This window comes from Crocodylus porosus, unplaced genomic scaffold (genome assembly GCF_001723895.1).
Source record: "Crocodylus porosus isolate Cpor-Errol unplaced genomic scaffold, CroPor_comp1, whole genome shotgun sequence".
NCBI classification, from domain to species: Eukaryota; Metazoa; Chordata; order Crocodylia; family Crocodylidae; genus Crocodylus; species Crocodylus porosus.
Window position 1 is genome coordinate 95640432 of NW_017728947.1, and position 21595 is coordinate 95662026.

General features: G+C 43.6%; 1 protein-coding gene and 1 long non-coding RNA gene across 5 annotated transcripts in view; one reads left to right on the plus strand and one right to left on the minus strand.

Moving 5' to 3' along the window:
- Window positions 1-92: 92 nt before the first annotated feature.
- CCDC85C (coiled-coil domain containing 85C) overlaps window positions 93-21595 on the minus strand; it is a 180034-nt gene continuing 158531 nt past the window's right edge. For 2 of the 3 annotated variants that reach the window (XM_019552493.1, XM_019552492.1), the window contains 3 exons: window positions 14992-15087; window positions 5820-5918; window positions 93-3882 (listed from right to left, as the gene is read on the minus strand). In XM_019552493.1, the coding sequence (XP_019408038.1) occupies window positions 3793-3882; window positions 5820-5918; window positions 14992-15087 (285 nt within the window). In that variant the 3' untranslated portion in view covers window positions 93-3792. The remainder of the gene's footprint in view (window positions 3883-5819; window positions 5919-14991; window positions 15088-21595) is intronic. The other variant, XM_019552494.1, reaches the window with a different exon arrangement.
- Window positions 7361-21595, plus strand: part of LOC109321744 — an 18174-nt gene continuing 3939 nt past the window's right edge. Inside the window, exon 1 of one of the 2 annotated variants that reach the window (XR_002104159.1) lies at window positions 7361-8528. This is a non-coding gene — a long non-coding RNA (uncharacterized LOC109321744). Of the gene's footprint in view, window positions 8529-13613; window positions 14615-21595 lie in introns of those variants that run through there. The other variant, XR_002104160.1, reaches the window with a different exon arrangement.

A 21595-nucleotide genomic window follows, 5' to 3' on the forward strand; every position in this document is an offset into this window, starting at 1 on the left:
GTATACACTATCACAATCTCTTACTTCATTTTTACTAAAATATTTCAAATGAATGTTTTACACACATTATCAAAAAAATCTGTACTATTTTTTCCTCCCCCAAAAAAGCCAAAGTGGTTCAATAAAAGGTATAAATGCGTGCTAAAGTCTAAAGATTTTTGCTATGTACACAACAGCAGGTGCTAATTTTCTCCAGTTCTCTCTTTTTGTAAATCATATACAGAAAATATAGCAGGGCTGTAAAGATCACAGGTTTAACAGAAATCATAACTTCAAACTGATTTCAAGAGCAGCACAAATAGACTTTTCCCACATTATGAAAAATATACAATTTTATCACTTTACAGTCATGCACTTTGTTTGAAAAAGATCAGTAGTACTTTTTCCCCCCAGTTTCTAAAAAGATAAAAGGTCACTTTAACACTGATTTATAGCTAATAATATTTGGATAAAAATGTGCCATTTTTAAACAAGGTTGTGCTCAGCAGTCTTATTAAAGGTGCAAAGAGCCACCTGACATGGGTTATACCACAGCATTGCAAAAGTTTGCATGGAAATGCTGTTTGCTTCAGTCTCTCAAAGAACTTATGGTCCCGCTTCCACCTTCCTAAGGCAGGCAAAACTCCATTTGAAGTCTGTGGGAGCTTTGCTTGTCGCAGAGCTGCAGGAATTTGGACCTCAAGACTGAGTATGGAGACAAAGCTAGTAGCCCCAAGCATATCAATTTAATGGCCACTATTTCAAGGGAACTTTCCCTCCAACATATTATACAAAGCTTCTCAGGTAGTTTCACTGCAGACTTGGAGCATAGTTAAGTGAATTGAATGTGCATATAAAACACTTTTAGACAACTGAAAATTTAGCACCCAAGTCATCCTGTAAAGTCATTGAGTGTCATTTCCCCTCCACCACCCGGAAGACACTTTTAGCTCAAACAGAGCTAATGTGATGAGTAGCAAGCTTCAAAAAAAGAAAGAAAACATACAGCACTAGACTTCATGGATGTTTGTAAAATCCACAATGCACGTCTTATATTTGGGGGGTAGGCTGTCAAACAGAATTCTACACAACGTGGTGGCAACTGCTGTTCCTCCTGGATCATGGTGTATGCATGAGGGCCACCCAGACCTTTGATGCATATGCCTGGGCAGGACATTTTTTTTTGGAGGAGTGGAGACTACAAAATATACTCTTACCATAATAGTATAAAGGAGCTTTCAGTTGTCTGATTAAAATACTGACTGCCTTGGAAGGCAGCTCTCCAAAGATTTACAGAACAAACGGGCCTCAAATATAGTGCTGCTTCCCCTGCATTTTGAGTTTGTAATCTGCAAGTAGAACCAGAACATCCTGAAGCTACCAAAAGGATTTTGAGAGAAAAATCTGATTAAAGAAAAATGTGGGTGAATACTTCATAGCTAGTGAAACTAGTAAGCTGGCTAGTGTAGCTCATAGTTTTATTGAGAGGGAATCACTAAATGCTTATGTGCTAATCTATTATACTCCTAAAACAGCAAACACTTCATCAGTACAATTAAATCTACAAAGCCTATTGCCAATGCCCTGCTTTAGCTGCAGTTCACTAAAGTCAGTCAATTCTGCCCCAAAAGCCTTGAAAACTGCCTAATCCTCAGGGCTGGATACTGCTAATTAAAATGGTTATTCAAATAGATGGACTAAAGCAGTCCTATTTACATTTGATGGCTCACAGGAAAAATTAAACCTTCCCTTGCTCTCTTATTCTGTAAGGAGCAAGCCATATTTCTGCATCACCCCTTCATATTAGAAAAATTCAGGACAATGAAGAAAAGTCACAAATGGATAGTATAGACAGACACATGATGAAAATGGGGCAAAATAAAGAAGTCAAAGAGGAGAAAGCTGGAATCCTTTAAAGATGTCAAATATTTAAAAGTAAGCAGAATGCCATCTTTGAAGATATTTTTTTCTAGGCTACACTGAATGCATAAAGCTACTGTAGAGTTGCACTGGTCAACACAATAGCACCTGACAGCCTTTAGCAAGAAGTGAACCATCCTGAATCAACGATCAGCTGGTTGGGTTGTTTTGTTTTGTTTTTTAATCAATCACTCCTCTCTCGTTCTTCATTTCTTGTCCCCAGTTAGACTTCTGTCCCGAATAAACAAGGGTTTTTTTTTACATTAATCAGTTAATGTTTATTTTGTCCATCTTCCTTCTTGCTTACCAATCTAGAACCCAATCCTGCAAAGTCCTTACTCAAGCGAGTGGTCTCATTAGAGACAACGGGATATACACCTTTTTGACAACGTGCAGAACTGGCTCCCTCCCTACTTTTGGATAGGTGCTTCATAGTAAGAGGCAAACCCTTGTCCAGAACTCACAGCTAATACAAACAGATGCCTCTACCAGCAATAACCTTTCCAGCTAATTCAACTGCGTTTTAGGCAATTGTGACCAATTCTTCTAGAGGGAAAGTGACACAACTGGAAGTTATGAAAGTTTCAAACCAATGCAATTTTTGAAGAGGTGCCATTAAGCTTACAGGCATCTCCCTTTAAACATATATTACAATGGTGGGTTAAAAACCAAGCCCAGTTTCCTGTGAACAATCTGGGGGGAAAGGGAAGGAACAGTCAAAGAAATACAGGACCAGATGGGGTGACAAGATGAAAGAAAGGGAAGGTGGGGGAGGGTGGGGAAGACTTACTATGGCTGTGCAAGCAGCTACTCCACAATAAAAAAGGATGAAATATATTGTGTTATATACAGCAGCTTGAAAGAGAAAAACCCACGCATTTTGGTTCATTAACAAAAATAAAGCTTAAATGGCAGCAGCAGTCTTATCTGGCAGCCTGTGTTTACATAGTTTTTATTTAGCTTTGAAAGATTGTTGCTTTGGTTACATTGCAAAGTAACCAATTTAATTGGGAACTTCAACAAGCCCATTAAAACGCTCTTTTCAGCAAGCTACTTATTGAAACACCGGGCTCCAACAGATGAACTTCCTTCACAGATACTGTGCGCCATATACGTTGCTGAGGAAACTCTTCTCGGTTAAAGTGTTTTACAGCAAAAGCTTTATAGGAACAGTGTTACCATTTTTATACTGAATACTGGTGTGTGTGGCTAAAGGACTGAAAGTTATTCACATTATGACTACAAAAATCTTAAGTGTCATTTATTCCACAAAGAGCAGTTCATTAGGCAGCTGAAATGGAGCCTCCTCGGGTTATTCTTCGTGTCCGCTACTTACTTGTCATGGTCAACAGAGTTCAACGTACAAGGTGCTTTCTCACTGTATTCTTGCTCCACAAAAGTATTTCCTATGGCATCTCCTGAGAACAGCTGCATGTCCCCCCCGCCAAAAGTAAGGATCGTGAAGCAGCGTTAGTAGCTCAAGAACCGGCAGGCCAAGAAGCCAACGGATTCAGACTGCTCTTTCCTCGGGAGGCTGAAAGCTGCCAGCCTAGGTATGAATCGATTAACAAGCAGGTGGACACAAGCGATACAAACTGTAACATCGCCACAGGTTAAGGTTTCATTTTTTCCTCCTACAAATTCTCTCGTGTTACGTAATTCTACATACAGACCATACAACAAAGCAGATTCGCACTACAATACAAATGACACAAGTCTGGTTGACCCATTTAAATGCAGGTTCCAGAGTGCCCAAGCCTGCAGACTAGGCCATTAGCTGCCATATTTACAATATAGACAGTTACCAAAAAAAACACCCCCAAAAACTGGCAGCTAGAAACAAATCAACTCTCGTTCTTTACAGAGTGGCTCCCAGTACTCAATTCAATGTTCCTACAACGGACCCTTGAATTGGTTTCCAGAAAGGTGCTGCCGGATGGATGGTTTGGAACTGGCTGCATCACCCAGCTTTCGCCAGACAACCTGAAAGACAGGAGAAGAGGGAGGGAGGGAAATGGATTGTAGTTGATGAGCAACAGTATTTATGTTAAAGTGTAGTTCTTAAAACTCTGCTGTAATTCTAAACACAGCCATTAGATGGCACCTACGCATCAAATTACTGTGCACAGCTTTTCCAGAGTTTATCTAATTAGTCAGTCTTAAAATTAGATCTAGTTTTGCCTTAGGTAATCATACCAAACTAATAAATTAGGCTCAGAAGCCAAATTCAGTGCTCAGCCAGCACTGGCACACTAACAAAATGATGTTCCTTTAAGAGAAATTATTCCAAAAAACCATATTCAATGGTTTTATGTTATTTATGTGCCGTGTCCTTTAAAAGCAGATTTTATAATCTGTTAACACAGAAAAGGACCATTGGGGGGCCAAACGGGTAGGAAAGGATGCAGTAACGTTTCTATGAACCCTGTCAAATGTCAATCAAAAAGTCTCTGAGTTTAGATAAACAAAATCTCCTTTAAATTAAAAAAATAATAATAAAAAAAAATCAACCCATAAATCATGGACTTTTGTGAGATGTAGGATTGCAAAGCTGGCATGCCTCCTGCACTGTTGCTGGGAGAAACTGGCATTAAAAAAATATCAATTTTAAAAAACCAGGACCACTTTTTTTATTCAATATTGGAATTTACCTACAACTCTAAATATCTAAAATGGAAGGTCCTCATGTCCTGCAGCGGGGGATTAACTATAGCATGTGTATATGGAGGAACTAGAAATGATCCTTTTCACCCTTTTCAGGACAGGCTAGAAATAATTTTTTATTTGCCTCTGCATAGGGTAAAGCAAGAATACCCAGCGAGCAAGCTGTTTGCTTCTGTGCTAACTGCCTAATGGCATATTTGTAAGGATGCTGTCATGAAAATAAGACATTGAGCTTTCCAGCAATGTTCTTCCATTTCAGGGCTTTAAAACACCCCACTGCAACCGAGAAAAATTTAAGGAAAAATTTGCCTCTTCTCTGCAATATGGATGCACCCAGAAGTCCTAGTAATGCTCTGACCTGCAATATAGATTTCAAAAAGAAGGATCCAAGAGTCCTCACCCTTGCTCTGGAAAGTCTGCTATTGTGGAGCAAAAAAAACTCTCAGAAGCATGCAACTCAGATTGGGCAATATTTTCGCAGCAGTTCAGAGCTCACTGTTCATCGGCTATGTATACCCAAGTCATTTTTCTTATTAAATAATTATGTCTGGAGTTCAAGGTAATAGAGCAGCAGCAGCAGCAAGTAAATGCACCTCAGACACAGCAATGTTCTGGCATCTAGTGCTCAGTTTACATTATGTGGCAACCTCAGTTTACAATGTGGCTGCTAAGCCAAACACTAATGGTGCCAACAAAATAAAACCACATGTAATTGTGTGTCAAAGAGTTTCAAATAAGAGGCTTCTAATTCTAACACCAGAGTGGTTCGGGATTCAGCATCATTCTGTTTGAATGACTACATTTTTACAACATTGCAGGTTATTTTGCAGCACAAGGAGCGAGTCCTGATCTCAGGCCAGGGACAGCAAGAGTTCTTCCAAATCGGAGTCAGTGCAAAAGGCTGAGAACTGAAGTCTTCTAGACAGGTGAACAATGGGACAAGCAACTCCTGCACACAGGTTGAGAGGCTGGTGGTGTCTGCATCTTTTAAGAGCGCTCAACCATATGCTTCTTCTAGTCAAAAGTTGCCAAGTGCATCAAATCAAGTGTTAGTATTTGATATGTGGCTCCTGCCCACAGAGGAAGTTAGCAGAGCCTCTATTTATTCCTCTTATGACTGAATTTCTCCGTGGGTTTCAAACAAAACAAGCGAACAGGACTCGCACACAGAACAGAGGCTACAAGGTAGGGATTACAAAACAATGGAACCAAAACAATGCTACAGAAAATGCTACAAATATGGAGAGAGGTATTACATTGCACATTTCACGAACAATTGCTTTCTCCTTTTCACTCAGGTCTTCTTCATAGTTATCTTGCATTTGCCTGTCCAAATTTTCATGGACTTCAAGGACCTATAGACAAACATATTGCAAAAGTATTATACTTCTCAAAGATCAAATCAAGTCTCTTGGAATTTCACTATCAGGATTTACGCTTATAAAGCCTGTTCCTCCCCATACTTCAGTGCTTATAGACTATTACCTAAGGGAGGGGAGAGGAATCTCCATCCCCAACCTGTCTGCCGGGGAATCCTGTCACTTCACACCACACACACTAGGCTCCAAGTGGTAAATTGAGGAACCTTTGGATCACTTGTTTTGTCCAGCATTTTTCACCTGCACTCTGCCCGTCGTTTCATTGCCACTGGAAATACACCTAACTCTAACTTCTGATCAGTCATCATCATCAAGAAAACTACCACAAAAATATTTTTTTCCTTTCCCCTCTCTCACAGAAAAGTAGCTCTTCTATTCAAATGATACTGGTCAGAGGAGCAAGGCAAGCAATGTTTCATTTTGAGCTAGCAACGGGTTTAAAGTTCAATACCTCATTAACCATTAGGAAGGGGGTGGGGAAAAAGGATCTTTAATTGCCACTGGAAAGCTGGAAGTTCCCCTCTGTAAAGCATTAGTTTGCAATTTCAGCTGCAAGTTCTACGATCTTAGAACACAACCAAATTAACCCCCTTTAGCTGAAAAAATTAGCAGTTTCCTAAATGAAATCTTTAAAACTACCTGCAATTACTGACTATAAAAGTCTGTCTGTACCAGCCCAGTGAGACGCACTGGGCCTGCTCCATGTACTCCACCTCCCCAACCAAGAGCCACATGGCCAACTTAGTATGGCCTGGGTGTGTGCCCACCCTTATATTCTGCCCCTCTAATGTGCACAGAGTGGGTACAGTGCCTTTCACTGTGAGCACTCTTCACGGTGCTGATACAGACCCGCCCTGGGATGAAGGGATGGTTGTCTAGACACTGTGTTGGGAGACACTGACTCAGTTCCCAGCTACACCACATAACCTCTGTAACAGGAATAATCTTCCAACACTGTGTTTAACCCCCAAAGCTGTAAGCTGCTGCTGCTGCTGGAGATGCACTCACTGCAGTTCAGCTCTACCCAAGCACAGCACTCTTCCTTCATACTATCAGAAGTTAAGCCTGAACTGGATTCAGACAGTTTCTGTCCATTTTAACAACTATATCGGCTTGAAACTAGGCTGAATGGTACAGTCCTTCATCTCAGATGCCATTCCAGCAGGGAAAGATGCTTAGTCCCATACCATACATTCTGGTAAACGTAGAGAAATCCCAGTATACAGCTGTGTTGTACCAGTGCATAACTACATCAGCACTTGGAGTTGTACCAATTTAACTGTACCCTAATGAAATTAGTCTACTGTGCATAAAAACTATTGAGCCCTAGGGCAAAAGCTCCTCATATAGGGTCCGGCTTTTCCTATGGTTAGGTTAATTGTTGTAATGGTAAATTAGTCCGTGAGTCTCAATGGGACTTCTCATATGCACCAAGTTATTTATGTGTGTAAATGTTTGCTGGGGTGGGGTCCAAGTCAGTCACCTTCTTGGGCTGTTAGCAAAGCAACAAGGGGGAGAAAAATATTTTAAACATAGGAGTATGGGACTATCGTAGCACAAAAATAGGCTCATTCCTGTGGGGACCAGCACAGTAGCCAAGCTTACTTCTGACTGACTTTCTTAAATGACTGGATTAAAAGCTGACAGCTGTTGTCAAATCAGGTCACCTTACAACATAAACTGATCTTTAGTTAATGCATAGGTCTGGGTTTTTTCCTTCTCTCTCTCCTCTTGGGACCCAGATGGGTAGGCTAATAGTGTTAAGGCAGCCTGCCTTTTTAGATGGAAAAAGACAACACAAAGTAGCACGCACAGACATTTTAAACGCCTTCTAAACATATTTAAATAGCTTCTCTTGTTAAATATACAGCAAGTCATACAACCTGGGGTGGGGCTGAAGTGAGATCTTGCTGATGCGTTTGGGATTCACTCCATCACGCATGGCTTCACCGCCCACGAGACTGAGGTGGCCATCTCAGCCTCATGGGAATGAGATCTTCAAACCTCACCACATGGACCATTATGCAAACGCACACATGTGACTGTAGGAAGAGTTGTACATGCAGGCGTGTTAGCATACAAGTGAACTGCATAACTAGATGCATTACAGGATGGATTTCACTTGAGTGAAGTATTCAGCATTAACTGCTGTCAGCAAGGGGATACTAACTAGATTAGTCATGGGTCTGCTCCAGTGCAGCAATCCTGCTGTATGCTAAATGTTTCCGTTACAAAAATAGGTCATTCTCCTCGGGCTCTTAACCTACTTTTAAAAATGTACCAACCAATAATTTAACCAGCATATCTGGAACCAATGGAATTTGAGCTCAAACCTCAACTTAACCTAAATTATCCACATCTTTAGTCAGGGAGCATGTGAGAGACACTTACGTGCTGACAGAGAAAATGTCTATTTTTGTCTTAAAAGGGAAATAATTAATTATTGACCCAGCTGGACTTGCACTTTGAGCAAGCTTGTGTAGAATCCATCGCTCAGCTGTGAAAGCAACAGCCTGCATTAGCCAACCCCAAAGCAGAGCACCAGAAACAGCTTGCAGTAAGCTGAATGCCGGCTGCATCTACAGGGTAAGTGTCCAGGGGCAACGCTGGGTTAGATTAATTATAGTTCACGTAGAATCTAGTCTTTGCTGCTTCTGTCAGTCATCCATTTTGCAGGCACAAGAGTCTCAAAGGAAAACAAAATTAACGATATTTTTTACTATTCCAATTTAAAATAAAACCCTGCGTCTAAGCTCAAAAGCTCTGGAGGGGCTGTAGACCTTATTTCTTTGCTTTAAATGCAGGTGTGTTTTAATGGGGTAGTACTATCAGACGTTTAAGGTTCCAAATGACTCTGGGACTCATTTCCTCAAAAGACCATCTCTCCCCTTGACCCTCTGTAATACTGTCACATTTGTGACTGGCACATAATCAGGCTGGAGCTGCCTTATCATCAACAGGGGAAGGAGTAGCCAGTTTCATAGATCACAGATTGTTAGGGGCTGAAAGGGACCTCAGATCATCGGGTCCAGACCCCCCGCTGTAGGCAGGAAGACAGCTGGGGTTAGGTGACCCCAACGAGGCAAACTGTCCAGTCTCCTCTTGAAAATCTCCAGGGTAGGTGACCGCACTTCTTCTGGAGGGAGTTTATTCCACAGTCTGGACAACCCAACTGTGAACTGGTATTATGCCTGAAGCGGTCTTCCAGAAGTTTGTATCCATTGGTCCTGATCTTCCCCAGGGGTGCCCTGGTGAACAGTTGTTCACCAAGCTCCTGATGCAGTCCTCTGATACAGCGGTAAGCTGCTACCAAGTCCCCTCTCAACCTTCTTTTCTTTATGATAAAGAGCCCCAGGTCCATCAGCCTTTCCTCGTGTGGCTTGCCTTGCAAGGCCCTTATCATATGGGTGGCTTTTTTCTGGACCGTTTCAAGTTTTTCCACGTCCTTATTGAAGTGCGGCACCCAGAACTGGATGCAATACTCCAACTGTGGTCTCACCAGTGCTGAGTGGAGCAGGAGTATCACCTCCTTAGTTTTACAAGAGATGCATCAGTTGATGCATGCCAGCATGTTGTTTGCCCTGCTGACCACCACCTCGCACTGATAGCTCATATTCATGCAATGGTCAATCATTACTCTTAGGTCCCTTTTGGCCATGGTTCAAGTCAAGCTGTCACCACCAAGCCTGCATGCATGTTGAGGGTTATTTGTTCTCAGATGGAGCACCTGACACTTGGAAGTGTTAAACTTCATCTGGTTCCCAACTCTCGAGCCTGTCCCAACTCTCGAGCCTGTCTCAGTCTGCCTGTATCTGCAACCTATCTTCTGGCATGACCACATTGCCCCGTAACTTGGTGTTGTCCACGAACTTGGCCAGCAAGCTTTTCACTCCCCCATCCAAATCATTGATAAAGTTGGTCCCTATTAACTGTTGAATTTGGTCCACCACATTTGTTAACCTTCCAGACATGCTGCAGAACTCATCCTCTCCCCCCCACATTTACAAAGTAGGTCATTTAACATATTGAGAGGTTTTCCTAAGGTGCTAGAAGGTCTGTTAGTTGTGGTGGGAGAAGCAATTTGTTTATCACATTAGTGTAAACATATGCATGAGAATGTGACATTTTCCAAATTAATAAAAGCACCTTGGGAGAAGGACAAGCCTTTATTAACTTACCTGAAACAAAATAAGCACAAGAAATTTGAGAGCAGTATAGGATTTGAGCACGCTTCCAAACCCAAGTCTTGGATGGGAAAGGGAAACTTGGATGATAAACTGACGATCAGAGGTCTTACTGAACTGAAACAAGCAGTAACCAGATTGCTATTGTAGGGCAGCAATTCTTGGGTTCTGCTGTATTTAGAGTGCCATTCCCAGAATGGCATGCTGGGAAAAGGATCCCCCTCATAAGGGCAATCAGGGGGTAGGTTAAGCACAGGAATACATTGCCTGGAGAGGTTGTGGAATCCATCTGAAAGCTCTGATTATCAGGACAAGTCCTGACCAGACAAACATTAGTCTGGAATAGTTCAGACAAGGATGATCCTGCCTTGAGTGAGGCAGGTGAACTAGATGACTTCCTGAGGTCCCTTCCAATCCTATTTGCCTGTGATTCTACGAACGGAGGAGATAACTTCCAGAAAGATATGTTCTAGATAGAACATTTGTAATATATCTATCTATCTATCTATCTATATTACACACATCAATCCCTGTCAGGGCTCTTGATGTAATAATGTCTCCCTCCTTTTTTACTTAGTTCACGGGTTCCACAAGACTGCTGATCCACCTATAACATTCACATATATTAAAAAAATAAATCAAAAGATGCTGAATCATGGGATAGGATGAAACTAAGAGAGAGAAGTATTTAAGCCAAACATCAGCAAAAAAAATCCCCAGCAGCGAGATCTATTTGATTGTAGAATAACGTCAAAGGGTGTCGGCATCACTGCTTGCATCTCATAATTGGACTGCACAAAGCACGTGGTTCATTACCCTGCATTCCCATGTTGCTCTGGCAGGTGGACGGACTAAATGCCCTCAGGTCTTTTCCCTAAAGGACAAATTCTGCTCTCAGTTGATGCGAGTATAAGTGGTTGAAAAGAATTTGGCTTTCCTGTTTTAAGTAAATCAGTCACACATGGTATGCTGTCTTTCAGATGCCTCAAGAACCAGGGCCTACAAACTGGTTTGTTGCTACTTAACCTCTATGCCCCCTTCAGAAAATTGGCAGGCTGCTTCCACAGGCATGCCTTTGAATGAACAGCAAGATCAAGCTGGCACCCATTTCACTGAAGGCTTTTATTCTCCTAGTACATATATATGATTTACACACCAGATAGGACAGTGACCATTCCAGTCTCTTAATGACCATTCGAGTCTCTTAACAGTACTATTCAGAGAAAAATAGCTAACCGTGGAATACCCTGTTTGGATGGGGCATTTCCTCTTTCCCATCAATTAGAGCTCAGCTTCAGCTTTAGGATTGTGGCATTGTGAGCCAACAGTGTGCTCTTATTGCAAAAAAGGCCAACAGCTTGTATTAACCAGAGGGTCACTTGCAAATCAAAAGAGTAATTTTTCCACTCTATTCTGCACTGGTGCGACCTCACCTGGAATATTGTGCCCAGTTTTGGACCCCACACATCAAGAAGGATGTGAGCAGATTGGAAAGAGTCCAGCAGAGAACAATAAAAATGATTAGGGGTCTGGGACTTATGAAGGGGCAAGACTTACGAAAAAAGGCTGAACGAGCTAAGGTTTTTCAGCCTGAAGAAGGGGTTTGATAAGTCTTCAAATACACGAAGGGGGTGATTACAGAGAGGATGGAGATGGGTTTTTTCTCCTTGACCACAGGGGACAAGATGAGGTGCAGTGGCTGCAAGCTTCAGCAGGAGAAATTTATATTACAGATTAGGAGGAACTTTCTGATTCTGAGGGTGGTCAAGCATTGAAACAGGCGACCTAGGGAATTCATGCAATCCCCATCCTTGCAAGTTCTGAAGAGCAGATTAGACAGACATTTGCCTGGGATGGCTTAGTCAGGAATAATCCTTCCTTCAGCAGGTGGCTGGACTAACTGACTTTCTAAAGAGCCATCTTCTAAACCCTATTTTTCCATGATCCTACTGTAGTTTTTTCCAACCACTGACAGTTATTACACATTCCAAACAACCACTGGTATCTTCTACTATGGAGCGGTCTCTGATCCACACAGCCAAAGGTTCCTAGGTCAGTGTGGCCACAACGGTATTATTTAGGACCTCTTACCTGCAGCCTACACTTAATATCTCCTCGTCCAGCTAATTCTATGGTCTACACTGAGGCTTGTAAAGCCTAGCTCAAGAGTAGGAGAGGCTCTTGATGCCCAAACAGCAAATCCCAGGAAGCTTCAGGAATCTGCTCTGCTATGCAATTAACATCTTTAGCAGGTTTAGTCTACTCCAAAGAAAACAGCCTGGATACGAGATGTTAAGACTTAGCATGTGTGTGTTTTATTCTTGTTAACAGAAACAACCATTGAAATCATCAAGCATTTTCTGCTCCGAGTATTAGGCACAATCAAGCACAATGAAAATATATCAGAAAATTTTAAAAGGAACTTGCATCCAATCAAAACCACGAACAACCTACAGGTTATTAAATGTTCATATGTGCACAGACACAAGATAAAACACCTTTGTTGCCATGTGCCGAATTACAGGATGCTTATGGAGAGGCATAAAAACCCCCAAAATGACCCCTAAATAAGATGCCAGAAATTCAAAGCCCAAATCTCCTGGGGTTCTGCTGACAAGCTGCTCCCCTTCCTAAATAACTAAAGGCTCTTCCATCATCTTGGCCATGTAGCCAGCTTTCTATGGACAAAAATATTATGACTTTAGAACCTTGCTCAGTTTGGGTGCTAGGTATTTCAGGATTCCATCTAACTGGGGGCTTTTGTTTGGTTTTGGGTTATAGGTGGGGAACAGTCTACATTTATGGGAACAAGGAAGAAACATGCATGCAGCAGACTGATTTTTAAAACTGCTATCTGAGATTGCTCGGTGGTTTGGAGTATTAAAGTGCTAAGGGAACTGGATTAGTGAGTAGTTAACAAGTAACAAGGTCAAAAGGGGCATAATATATTAAATCTGTCGTATGGTTCTGCAACACACATGCAATAGGGAATTGAAACATACCCCTCCCCCACAAGTACATCCATGCACATACCATTTCAATGAAGGTGCACTGAATTACATCAGATGAGGATCTGGCCTGGAATAAATCTTGTAATATGTATATTCATGCTCCTTCACACAGACAGTACTAGGGGATATCAGTGATTACACAGCACCGACAGACAGGCAATGGCCACCTGGGAATCTAGCCTACAGTATGTGTATACTTTGTTCCTACAAGTGTGTGCACACACACACATGCACACACACACACACACACACACACACACACACAGGAATGAATTCACCCACATCTGAAATGCAGCCATAGTTTAGAATGGAGCATAACAACTGTTTGACATCACAAAAGCAATTAAGGACACAAAAAAAAAGAATAATCTCAGCCAGAAACCACAGGAGAAACCTACATGGGCAGAATGGAACTGCAGTGTGCAATCTGGAAGGTCATACCAGTAATTATACTGCAGGCTCAAACATTAAAGGCCTGGGGAGGTTTGGTGCTGGCTGATCTGGTCTCACCCACAGAAAATGATGTGATCTAGGTGGTGTTCTCAGATTAGTAGGATTTCTGGTTTGCAAGAATTTTTTAACATTTGGGTGGGATCCAAACCAGGCTGAAACCAAACCTCAATTCAACATTTCCCACAAACCAGAAATTCCAACTTTTGTTTCAGATACTGACATGCAGTGTTTCTGAACTCAGATATGCTGCCTGACCCTTGCAGCAGCTCTGCTACACTGACAGCTTCACTGCTGGGATTCTTGACATTCTTGTCAGTCTTACTGTTGCCACCTGATGGGTCTGTCCTAGAGCTGGAAACTCTGGGCCAACACAAACAAGCAAGCTGAAAATACTTCAGAAGACTTGCCCCACTTCAAAACCATGAAAATTATTGATGTCATTCAGAACTGAGATGAAGAAACACACAAAGCAAAGTGCCTTAGCTACTATGGGTCACTGGTTCCTGACCCTGCCAAGTCTGGTTTTATTGCCCTGGTACAGTCTACATGGCAGGTGTATTGTGGGACTGTGGATGCTGAAAGCACCAAGTCTCTAGCTGTTAAGGCAACTTGGAAGTGCAGGGTCTCTGGCCCCTGGGACAGTCTACCAGGAGCCATAGGAAAATTCCATTGGAAACCTGCTTTTGCCTTTCCTGAAAGCATGTCTAACCTCTGATGTTTCATACAAAGCATTTTGTGCTCAACAAATCAATATTTTCCAATTACACTGATTCACTGGCAAATTCCCAACCAATTCAAACGCAGCCATGGTTCAGCATACAAAGGGACATAAATAGCCATGATTTTATATGGTCTATCTAATATATGCAAGTATTTCTCCATCTAATGGCTGGTCTCAGTGACTTTATAGCTGTCCTTCCCTCAAAATGGTGGAGATTCTGCGACTTTTTCTGCTGAAGGGTCCTGGTTTCAATTCCCACTGATGACTCGGGTGTCCAGGTGTGTATGTAGCCCTGGTTTTTACGTATGTAAACAACTCTGTATTTTTTGTCTTTGGAAAACTGCAAAGCACTGTCACTCTCATGTGGCACCTTCACTACTGCTTAATCCAATACCTTGAAATGCAGATTCACCAGGATACATTAGGTCAAACAGTAACACATCTGCAGCACCATGAACTTCCCTCGAAAGCCCCCCTTCCCCTGCACGTCCCTCCAGTAACTGGCCACGCTCATAAATTCTAAATAGACGGCTACTTGAGGTGACACAGCTGTCAGTCAGCATTCATCTGTCTGACCAGCATTTAAACCTCTCCAATTGCTCTGATTCTATGACTAAAGAAAATTCTTAATGGTGCAACTATGTATGTGCACCTAGCGTGTGGCTTGGACGCATACCTACCTTCATAGCATGCACGACAGCCTCAGGTTTCTGACCCACAGGGACATATCCTGCTGAAGGAGAAGAAGCAAGATCGGGAGTCATACGAGTTGGGCCCTGTGGAAAAGATAGGGAAAAAACACTTTCTCTAAGGCTAGGTACAGACATTCATAAAGCCCGAGATGGAATCAATCTAAGTTACGAGGTTTTCTTTAAGATTGGTAGCGAACACTGGTGGGGAGGAAGACGGGGGGCAAATCTTTGACCGGGTTCTGCCATTTTTAATCCAGTCTATGCACCAAACTTCTGTTGTGTTATGGGTATGGACTGCTTTGTATCCCGATCTTCTGTTCTGTTATAGGTATAGGCCAGTTTCTGATGACTTATACTAGTAAAAGTCTATTGTCTGTACTTAGCCACAGTGTCTTTAACTGAGCGCTTTAAATGAGAGGAGGAAAATACGTAGAAAGATCAAAACTACTATCATCCCACACACTGAATCCTTGGAAAGGCAAAAGGCCTCACCTGCACACAAAAGGAGCTTAATTTAAAATAATCTGTTTTAAAACTCATTTCATTAAACACAACATAGTTTATTACAACATGGGTGCATCCAGACAAGCATGCATGTGAGTTTTCCCAGGGACAAACAGCAATGGCACATAGTTGTGCCACTGCCACTTGTCCCTGAGGAATGGCCCTGCACATGCGCTCTGGTGTGTCGTAAATTGCCCCAGGTGGGTAGGGAGAGCTGTGGCCACACTGGGCTGACCCCAGCAGCCTTACCTGGGGTTGTGAGAGCCTCTTAAGGCTACAGTGGTGGTGATCCAGGTGCACAGAGCCTGGCCAGCAGCCAGCACAGCTCTGAGCAGCCAGGCTCCTGTTTCAAGCAGCACATACTGCAGCTACTTGTGCTGCCCCGCTTTTTTACTTTTTTTTTTTTTTGATACCAGGATTTCCCAGCATCTAATTTTGGCGCCGCGCTGCAAATATGTAGCATGGAGAACCTTGTCACATGTGCTGCCTGCATTTTGTGGTGCCGCTAAGTGCATGTGCGCGCTTGTCTGGACATGCCCTGCAAGCCAGACATCAATTGAGGCAAATGTGTCCAGGTAGGTTCAATTAAATCAGTTTAAGAAACAATTCTCTTCGTAGTGGTATAATTTTGGTGCATACATAGGCAAAGTCAAAGAGGTTCTTATCCTTCCCTGCAAATGGAACAGTCCAAACAAGATAGTATTCCAGCATACCATGGTATCTGGCAAGAAAGAAACAGTTGGCATTTGGTTATTGGTTTCTTGGCAACATTTTCAAATGGGAATTGAGTACCCATCTTCAGCTATGTGGAAAACTGTGAAGGCAGCCTTAAGATGAACAGATGTCCAAACCTGATGTTGGCAGAGTCTATTTCCACCTTCTACAGTCCAGCTTACCCATGTTAAGGATTGCATGAAAGATTGCTATTTTCCTAAAGTATCCAGAGAACTTGGTAAGCACCTGGGAGTTGGGCTTTCTCTTTCAAGGTCTTGGTCTTGAATTATATGCGATACAATATCCTCATTCAGGGAGACACATCCTTCCTGTCATTCTTATTAAAACATTTGCATTGTAATACTCAGAGACCAACAATGAATCTATTAACAAACTCATATTTAGTCTTCACATCCTTTAGGAAAAACAAAGAATGATTATGCTGTTGGTCTGTGAAAGTAAATGAGGATAGCACAGTGGTGTGAAGCACCAGTACAGGAATGCTGTGCCCATACAGTGCACATGGGGACTCATTATGGTCATTAGTGAGATTAAAAAGACAACATCTATTCCTATCATTTTTATACTAATACAGAGCTTAATGATTTCCCACAGGATTAAACAATGGCCAGTTTGCTGTGTTTCACTTTCTCAAATGTTTTGAGCCTTCATTCCTTTTTTATTTTTAAAAGTATTGATACATGATAAGAAAACAGGACAGTCCATTCTGTTGGACACAGGGTAGTAAGTCAAGATGGGGTTGGAGTCATATCCAAGCCATGCAGGTAGTGACCTAAAACCATTTACTCACGGGGGGCTGCTCTGTGGCTTTTGTGAGCAAGTTGCTAGTCACATTTTAGTTTCTGTTGGCGAGGTAAACGTAACGGAGGAACCAGCACTAGAAAATCAGACTACACTCACATCTGGCACCTGATGCCAAAAGGTCTGGTGGTAGCTCAATGTGCGGATAAGAGAAAGAGTTAACTCCTGACTTAGTTATGACCACGGATCCTGGTTTTCCCTGATAAAATATTTCAAAATCTCTGATAAAAATCCTGAAATCTGGGATTATAATGAAAGGCCCCTCACTCCCCCCAACAGTCCCCTGGCCCTGCTCGTGCCCTCGTCCCCCACTCACAGCCCCTGCCCTCCCAGCCCCACTGCAGGGATCCCTCAGCTGCCAGGGCTATGGGGCCAGGGACCCAGGTCCACAGCCCCCTCCTTCTGGAGCAGCTGCTGCAGTGGAGCAGAGCCCAGCTCCCCCACCCTGCTGTCTGCCTACTGCGGGCTTGGGTGGGGTGGGGCTGGCTCCCCACTGCTGCGCACACTCTCAGGAGGGCAGGAAGGAGACCTGTGCCCCCCAGATGCAAGTGGGGTGGACACAAGCTGCCTGCTGCGGGCTCAGGCTCCTGTCTTGCTGCCCACTCCTGGGGCCTCCACAGCCCAGCAGGTGCAACCCAGCGCTGCAGAGAACAGCAGAGCCATGTGGGAAGGATGCTTGCCACTGCAAGCTCTACGCTGCCCTGGCAATGCATCACCTGCCTGCATGGTAGCAGTGATGGACATAACCTCGCATGGCCACCCCCGCTGCTGCCACAGCACAAGGGACGCCTTGCCAGGGCAGCACAGAGCTCACAACAGCAAGCATCTTCCCCACGCAGCCCCGCTGTGCCCTGCAGCGCCAGGTCACACCTGCTGGGCTACAGAGACCCTGGGGGAGGGCAGCCAGGCAGGGAGTCCAAGCCTGCAGTCTGCCCTCACCCCGAACACATGCACAGGTCTGGGGGCATGGGTCCCCCTGCACTCCAGGAGTGTGTGCAGCAGTGGGGAGGCAGCTCTGCCCTTCCCGCCCCCCGGACAAGATGCCCACAGCCCCATCCTACTCCCCACTGGGGCCCTGGGGCCATGCATTACCTGCCTGCCCTCCTCCTGCTCCCTCCCAGGCTAGAACTCTGCCAGCCTGCAGAGAGCTCTTTGCAAAACTGCAAAGACCATGAGTTTCTCCATTAAAATGAGAAATCCACATTTTCCTCGGGTAAAGGGGGAAATCCACATTTTTCTCCATTTTTCCATGGGAAACAGAAAACTGAGATCCCTGGTTATGACTGCCGTGTTGCTGAAGAAAGGACTTTAGTCTTCAGTTCTCAACCAGCTCCTTTAATATAAAATGATAAAGGAGGGGAAATGCAAGTGATGGATCTATTTAGTTTACCAGTTGTCACCTCATATTAAATTGAGAGGCGTGGATGGAGGTTTGCTAAATGCAGTTGGAACCCTGCAGAATCAGTCTTTAATGAAAGGTCATGGGCATCTGTAGCTGTATCATTCTTCCAATGTCTGGCCTCAAAAATGTAATTTTTCTCTCCTTAATACAATATAGATTTTAAATCACACAGCATCTAAAAGCAAAATTAGGACTCTGTGTCTATAAATCCATATTTGATGCTGAACCCCTTCTCAAAGTGCTTCTTGACTAGAGCACAGGAAATGTCCTGCAAGATATTAACACACAACTCTGCTGATTACTACAAGTAGAATCCTCATTATCAGCCTACCATGCAACATCCTGAACATGGCTTTCTAAATGCAATCAAGTAGATCAAAGGTCTCTCACTAGAGGCAGCAAAATCATAAGGTAACTTCTTCCTCACCATGCTACAAGCATTAATGAGATACTAAGTATTTCCATACTTATATCCACTCTGAAAATGTATGTGGAAGATGAATATAAAGGAAATGTACACCACAAATTAGAGACAGATTTTTCCAAACCATTTGGTCAAACACAGCAGATTACTACAATGAATTATTTTTATAATGCCATTAGTGTGCTGAGTGCTCTGAAGACAAATGCGATCAAAATAATGCATAGTGTATGCTAGATCACAAAAAATGTACTAAGAACCAAACTTGCTGTTGGGGATGAATGGCTAAAACTCATCTCAAGTCTCTGCTGCTGTACCCAATACACCAGCCAAGAATTTAGCCATAAAAATTGCACGAAGATGGAGATACATCCTGACTACTCAGAGTCTGACTCGAGAGGACTTCTTTCCAAAATAAACACAATTCTCAGTTTAGGCTTAGTAATCATCATCACATTTATTCTGTGTTTAATTATTTCTACAGTGGCCACTGTGAAATAGGTTCTGTACAGACATGTAAAAGACAAAGGGTCAGATTTGTTAAAAGATGGTGCCTAACTCTTACTGATTTCACCAGGAGCCATTAAGAGACCTTCTGCAGACCTCTAGCAGCAACAGCCAAGGAAGCTAGAAGAGAAAGGACAGTAATGAGAGGTGAGGGAGAACCAGATTCATGGCGGCAGCACTGGCAAGATTTTGGAGAGAAAAAACTGACAGCTTACCAGCACCAACCTGGGGGAAGCAACGGATGGAGATTCCTTGGTTTTAAGCTGGCACCAAAATAACAAGCCTGCTTAACAGGAAGGACAGTGCAGTTGCCAGCAGCAGGAAAACGAGAATAAGAGGTGAAGAAGGAATGAGGAGTTATCAAGCAGCAGGACACACCAGATGAGATGTGGGGCAGAAAGAGCTCAAGAGCCAAGAGCGAGTGGAACACAAAGGTCAAGATCAGAGAGGGAAATCCCAGATGGATCCCAGGGGTGCCTATACACATCCCTGAATTAGGCCCTAAACTTTGGCAAGGGGTGGGTTTAAGAAAGACCCCTCTCTTCACTGTTGGTTAGCTTAGGCAGACCCTCTTTAGCAAGCTGGCTGTTGTCAAACCAACATTGGGGCACCTAACTTTCCACAGGCCTTGCATCGGGACTGCAGGTTCAGTTCACGTTAGGGCCAGGTGCCTTGAAAGTAAATGATGTGACATCTAAGTCTGTCTGTGGCTCTAGTCTTAAGTGGCTTGCCCAATATTAGACAAGAAGCTGGTGATAGAGTCGGGACTTGAACCCAGCTCTCCCAAATCTTGAGCTAACGTCCTAACTACTAGTCCAGGGAGTTTCAACCTTGTTTAGTCTAAGTACCCCAGCGGCCAGGGAGGGGGGTAGTACAAGGCTGACTGCAGGAGGAGGGGCGGGGGTAACGTGTGGCGGGACACAGAGCAGGGGGGGTGGGGACAGAGCACCACCGCCTCCCACCCCGCAGAGGGGTGCTGCTGCTCTCACCCTGCCCTGGCCCTCCTCCGGGGAAGTGGCGGTGCTCCGTCCCTGTCTACCCAGGGAGGAACTTGAGCTCAGGTCTCCCATATCTTATGCAAGTGCTCTGACCACGAGGCAACTACATAAAAGGGGAGCATTTCCTCCCTCCAATATCTACAGCTTTTAATGATAGCTGTGACCACCAGTGTATTGCATATGAAGCTTAATCCTGTATGCTAGTTATGTACAAAGCACATCTACCAAACTGAGTCCCTCAGGGGACTTAGCACAGAAACACCTTGTTGGTGGATTCTGATCAAGCATAGGTGTGGTACAGGCACTGAACTACTCAGTCCAGACAAGATGGTGACAGCTCTGAACAGATCCTAAGTAACTGACATCACTTATCCACAATTACCACCACAGCAGGCACGGTTCCACAAAAACAGATGCACTACTGACCAGGTAGTAAGGCTTATTCAAAACACTGAAGATGCCTTTCTAAAGGAGGGCTGCATATGATTTAACGGCTGCATATGATATCATCTGGATGAAAAGACTAGAGTACAAACTATTCAAGTTGATCCCAGATAAGAGAATGGTGGATACACTATCAAACAGATCCTTCATCCTCTCCACCAGTGGAGCAGATAGAAGCAGATACAAGCGTATGCGTAACAGTGAGCCACAAGGATCAGTGCTTGCACAACCTTTTTTAACATCTATATATCTGACATTGCACCCTCCACAGCTAAAACATATATCTATGCAGATGACTTGGCCCTGTCCACCTTCAACAAGTCCATCCAAAAACAGAAACTACCTTGTCTCCGGATATGAAACAGTAGCCTCTTACCTGCCCAGTGGAGACTCAATCTCAGTCCAACAAAAATTACTGTATCACTGTTCCACCTCTGTAATGCTATGGCACATAAGAGTATCAAGATTGACCTGAATTGTAATGAACTTCCCTTCACAGACAACCAGGTCACAAAATCCTTAGACGCAGGGGTAGCAGTGGATGTAGTCTTTCTGGACTTTATGAAAGCCTTCGACACGGTCTCTCACCCCATTCTCATTAAAAAAAAAAAACTAGGGGACTGGCATCGACACCTACACAGTCAAACGGGTCACTAGTTGGCTGGAGGGCCGTAGCCAGAGAGTGGTGGTGGACGGGTCATTTTCGACCTGAAGGGATGTGGGCAGCGGGGTCCCCCAGGGCTCAGTCCTTGGGCCCGCACTGTTCAACATCTTCATCAG